Source organism: Sapajus apella, unplaced genomic scaffold (assembly GCF_009761245.1).
Source record: "Sapajus apella isolate SASKATOON/1434 unplaced genomic scaffold, GSC_monkey_1.0 scaffold99, whole genome shotgun sequence".
NCBI classification, from domain to species: Eukaryota; Metazoa; Chordata; class Mammalia; order Primates; family Cebidae; genus Sapajus; species Sapajus apella.
Genome location: NW_022437039.1, coordinates 126,451 through 131,426, shown reverse-complemented (window position 1 = coordinate 131,426; position 4,976 = coordinate 126,451). Strand labels below are relative to the sequence as shown.

At 58.1% G+C, this 4,976-nt stretch overlaps 1 protein-coding gene across 4 annotated transcripts in view; it reads left to right on the top strand.

Moving 5' to 3' along the window:
- BICDL2 (BICD family like cargo adaptor 2) overlaps positions 1-4,976 on the top strand; it is a 24,324-nt gene that overhangs the window by 10,538 nt on the left and 8,810 nt on the right. For 2 of the 4 annotated variants that reach the window (XM_032257885.1, XM_032257886.1), the window contains exons 2-3: positions 2,152-2,436; positions 3,828-4,126. In XM_032257885.1, coding sequence (XP_032113776.1) covers positions 2,256-2,436; positions 3,828-4,126 — 480 coding nt within the window. In that variant the 5' untranslated portion in view covers positions 2,152-2,255. Of the gene's footprint in view, positions 1-100; positions 209-2,151; positions 2,437-3,811; positions 4,127-4,976 lie in introns of those variants that run through there. The other 2 variants (XM_032257884.1, XM_032257887.1) reach the window with 2 other exon arrangements.

Genomic DNA, 4,976 nt, shown 5'->3' with positions numbered 1-4,976 from the left:
AAGGAAGGAAGGAAGGAAGGAAGGAAGGAAGGAAGGAAGGAAGGAAGAATAGAAACCCTCACATCCCTATAAGCTAGGAACTATCACCCCCATTTTACAGATGGGGAAACTGAGGGCTGCAGAGGTTAATCAGCTGAAGGGCACAGGCACACACATCTGGTTTGTGGCCAACTGGATCCTGGACTGAAGCCATGTGAAGCCAGCACCCGTGAGTCAAGCGCCTTTGCTGTACTGTTTTATTGGTTCACTTCTGGTTTATAGGTCTACACTCCCTCCCACAGCCTGGGTGGACTGTGAACCTTCTGGGAGTAGGGCTGTGATCATTTCATCCCAGGCTGAGCCCAGCCTGGCAGGAGTGCTCAAGATGTGCTAAGTGTGGGTGTGAGTAGGGCCCAGGGTGACTGGCATTTGGAGGAGATACTGAGCTTATATTTCTGGAGGGTCACATGGCAGCACCCAGGGGAGACTGGGATGTCTTCAGCCCTCCAGAGGCTACCAGGCTGCTCCCACAGGTGCTGTGGGAGAAAGTGGCAGCCCTGCTGGGCCACGTGGCTCTAAGACAAGGCTCCAGGTCCCCTACTCTCTGCTGGCAGAAAACTCTGTCCCAGCCCCAGGACCCAGAAGTCCCAGTTCTTAAGTCACCCCTCCAAGGAGTCCTTGCTTCCTTTTTCCCACAAGCCAGTGGTCCCAGCCCCCACCCTCCTCCAGTTTTTCTAGAACCCAGGTAAGTAGCCTCCAGGCCCCCTAGCCAGAGGTGCATGGAGCCAGCTGACACCAGCTGGCCAGAGCCGATGTGCACAGCCCCTTCCACCTCTGCACTCCATGATGCCAGGTGAGTAGCTGGAAGTCAGCCGAGGAGCAGGTATTGCATCATGGACATTGGTAAATGCAATGAACCAGGGCTTCTATTTTAACCAGGGAGCCTGCTGTTAAACGCTTAACGCATCGTTGCTCCCAGCCCTCCATCTTCCTGCTCTCCAGGCCAGGAGCCCCTGTCACAAGGCCCAGGGAGCCCTGGAGTCTGGAGAGAATCATGATAAGACACAAGGTTGTGGCTGGGCATCACTGCTGTCCATGCCACCCTGGGGCTGGACCTGGTCCCCAGCCCCAGACTTTCCCATCTCCACACCAAGGCCCCTGTCCCAGACTGGAGTTGGTCCCCAGCTCTGCATAACTCAGGAACCGAGAGCTCCAGGTGTGGAGCCACACAGACTCGGGTGTGGCTATGGGCAAGTCACTTTAGCTGTCTGGGCTACGGTGTCCTCATCTGCAGCAGGGAATCAGTAAATAGCATGACCCTAAAGCCACACTTGTGCTGTTCACCTTCAAATTCTGCCCAAGGGACCCCAAGCAAGGTGGAGAATCCCCTGCCCCGAGCCTCAGCTTCCTCATCTGTAAGATGGGAATTACAGCAGTTCCTTCTCATCAGGCCATCATAAAAGCCAACGAGTTGGGCGGAGCACGGTGGCTCACACCTGTAATCCCAGCACTTTGGGAGGCCGAGGCGGGTGGATCATGAGGTCAGGAGTTTGAGGCCAGTCTGGCCAACGTGGTGAAACCCCGTTTCTACTAAAAATACAAAATTAGCTGGGTGCGGTGGCGCGTGCCTGTAATCCCAGCCACTTGTGAGGCTGAGGCAGGAGAATCGCTTGAGCCCGGGAGTGGAGGCTGCTGTGAGCAGAGATGGCACCACTGTACTCCAGCCTGGGTGAGAAGAGTGAAATTCTGTCTCCAAAAAAAAAAAAAAAAAAAAAAAGGTCAACAGGTTACACCTATAAAATAGTTTACTTGGCCAGTAGCAGTAGCTCATGCCTGTAATCTCAGCACTTTGGGAGGCCCAGGAAAGAGGATTGCTTGAATCCAGGAGTTTGAGGCCAGCCCCGGCAATATGGTGAAACCCCACCCCTACAAAAAGTCCAAAAATTAGTGGGGCATGAGTGGCCTATGCCTGTAGTCCCAGCTACTGGGGAGGCTGAGGTGGGAGGATCGCTTGAGCCTGGGAGGTCGAGGCTGCAGTGATGGTACCACTGCACTCCAGCCTGGGTGGCAGAGCAAGACTCCTTCTCTAAAAAATAAAAAGCTTACTTAGCAGAGTGCTTAAGATGTCAGATTAGATGTTGTTATCATTGGTAATCATTTCCCATCCCACAGGGCAAGGCAGTGGGGACAGGAAAGGAGCCGCGGCTATCTCAATGTAGGATCTGCACACAGTAGGTGCTCAGTTAACTGGCCGGGTAATTTACAGCCACAGCAGGATGGGCCAGTGCCCCCAGCCAGGTGGAAGCGACTCTCCCTCGACCCGCCCCGCCACACCGGCAGTCTGGGAGGGCCCCGGCCCCTCCCGCGGCCCCGCCCCTTCACCTGTGCAGGCTGCACACCTGGAGCCGCCTCCGGAAGAGGGGACGGGAGGCCTCGGAGGGAGCCCGGCGGCTTCGGGTGAGAGCGTGGGGGACGCCGAGGGCCAGGACCCTCGAGCTTGGGGAGGGACCGGTCTGGCCGCGTCGGCGGAGAAAATGGGGGAGCCGGGGTGGGGACTGGGGAACCGGGATCGCCGGTGAACCGGGGGCGGGAACTCAGCCGTCCGGGGTGAACCCAGTCCCTTCTCCAGGTTTCCAACGCCTGGGACTGGGGGTCGGGGGTCTGGAGGCCCAGATACCTGGGCAGCTAGGTGCGGGAGGGGATGGGGAGAAGTCTTCAGGTCCGGGTCTCTGGGGTGGAGGGGGGCCGGGGAGCGGGGTCCAGGGTGCCGAGTCAGGGAGATCCCCGGGAGCGGCCTGGGGGCAGCTGGGCTGGGACCACCGTGACATTCAGGTCCTGCCAGCAGGGCTGCGCTTGGACACCGGGCGAGAGGAGGAGGGGGAGCATGGGTGTGGTGTGTGTGTACTGGTTGGGGACCCTCCGGAGGGCTGGGGCAGGTAAGCCTGGTGTGTCGGGCCCGCTGTTCCGAGCCCCCGAACCCCAGGCCCTGAGCAGTCCTAGGGGAGCACAGGGCTCCCGTCCCCAGGGGCGGGCCGGGAAGTAAACAGAAACTCCGAGGCGCACTGTGGCGGGGCGGCCGGCACAACCTGTTACCTCGCCCTGTCCTGGGCCCCACGCCAGGGCCCTGGGAAACTGGGGGGCTGGGGGTCAGGGCTCCTGAGACCAGAGGGGTGGGGGCAGGAATGCCTGAGTCCCGTGGAAAATGGGAACTGAGGTGGGAATCCTTGGTGGGGGACACTGGAGGTGGGACCTCTGAGTCTGGAGGGTGGAGTCAAAGCACCTGCTTGGGAGATAAGGAGAATGAGGGCGGGAGACCTGGAAGGTCTGGGGCTGGGAGCTGGGCTTCTGGTAGGGGAGGGAGCTGGATTCCTGGGGGCCAAGACATCTCAGTTCCCAAGCCTTAGGGTCCAGCATTCCTGGGAGGAGAAGGGACTGGGCTCAACTCCAACAGCTGAGTCCCTGAGAACCTGGGTTCTGGGAACGATCTCAGATGGTGAGGGGCTGCGAGCCAAACTTCTGGGTTCTGGGAAGAGAGGGTACCGGGAGCAGAGGTGGCCTGCGGCCCTGGAGTGCTGGAAGGAGCTTTCCTGGGGGCAGAGATCCGTAGAGGCCAAAGGCTGGGCAGGTCATTTCCTTCTACTTCCTGCCTCAGTGTACCCCAGGGACATTAACGGAACTGGGTGGCCAGAACACAGGTCATTAACCCTTCGTGGCCCAGGAAGCTCTGGCTGCAGGACCCAGCAGGCCGCGCAGGTCGAGAATTCATGGAGGGCCGGGTGCCGGCCTGCGGAGGGCGTGCCCCCGTCAGACTGCAGAGTAGAGTGTCCCGCAGCCACCTGTCCCCGCAGATGCAGCAGGTGACATGAGCTTTCCAGATGGGCCCAGCTTCTCATCGTCGGGGCTGCTTTCTGGGGGTACCTCTCCCAGCGGCGACGAGGGCTTCTTCCCCTTTGTGCTGGAGCGGCGGGAGTCATTCCTGGGAGGGGGCCCAGGGCCTGAGGAGCCAGAGGACCTGGCCCTGCAGCTGCAGCAGAAGGAGAAAGACCTGCTGTTGGCCGCAGAGCTCGGCAAGATGCTTCTGGAGCGAAATGAGGAGCTGCGGCGGCAGCTGGAGACACTGAGCACCCAGCACTCGGAGCGTGAGGAAGTAAGCTAGTGCCAGCCCGGGTGGGCAGGGGAGGACAGGTGGGCCTGGAGAGGACAAGAGAACGGAGTCAAGCAAGGGAAGGAGAGAGGAGCCCGAGGGGGTGGAGGGACAAAGGGGCAGGGGGAGGACTCTGGAACAGGTTAGGGCTGTGCCCAGTTCCCCTGGCAGTGCTGCCCAGTGGTAAAGAACATGAACTCTGGGGACCATGGACAGTTCCTTACTCCTGTAATCCCAGCACTTTGGAAGGCCAAAACAGCACCATCACTAGCCCAGTGTTCGAGGCCAGCCTGGGCAACATAGCCAGACTCTGTCTCTACATAAAATAAGAAAATTAGCTGGATGTGGTAGTGGCACTTGTAGTCCTAGCTACTCAGGAGGCTGAGGCAGGAGGATCACATGAGCCCAGGAATTTTAGAGTTTGAGGCTGCAGTAAGCTATGATCCACTGCACTCCAGCTTGGGCAACAGAGTGAGACCCTGAAAAAAAAAAAAAAAAAAAAAAAAAAAGGAAGGAAGGAAAGAAAGAAAGTGAGAGAAAAAAAGAAAAGAAAAGAAAAAAGAGAAAAATCATGAACTCTGAGGATTAAGACCTGGGTTCAGGTTGGGCATGGTGGCTCACACTTGTAAGCATGTAATCCCAGCACTTTAGGAAGCCAAGGCGGGCAGATCATTTGAGGTCAGGAGTTCAAGACCAGCCTGACCAATATGGTGAAACCCCATCTCTAGGAAAAATACAAAAAAAAAAAAAAAAAAATAGCCAGGCATGATGGCACGTGCCTGTAGTCCCAGGTACTCGGGAGACTGAGGCAGGAGAATCACTTGAACCTGGGAGGCAGAGGTTGCTGTGAGCC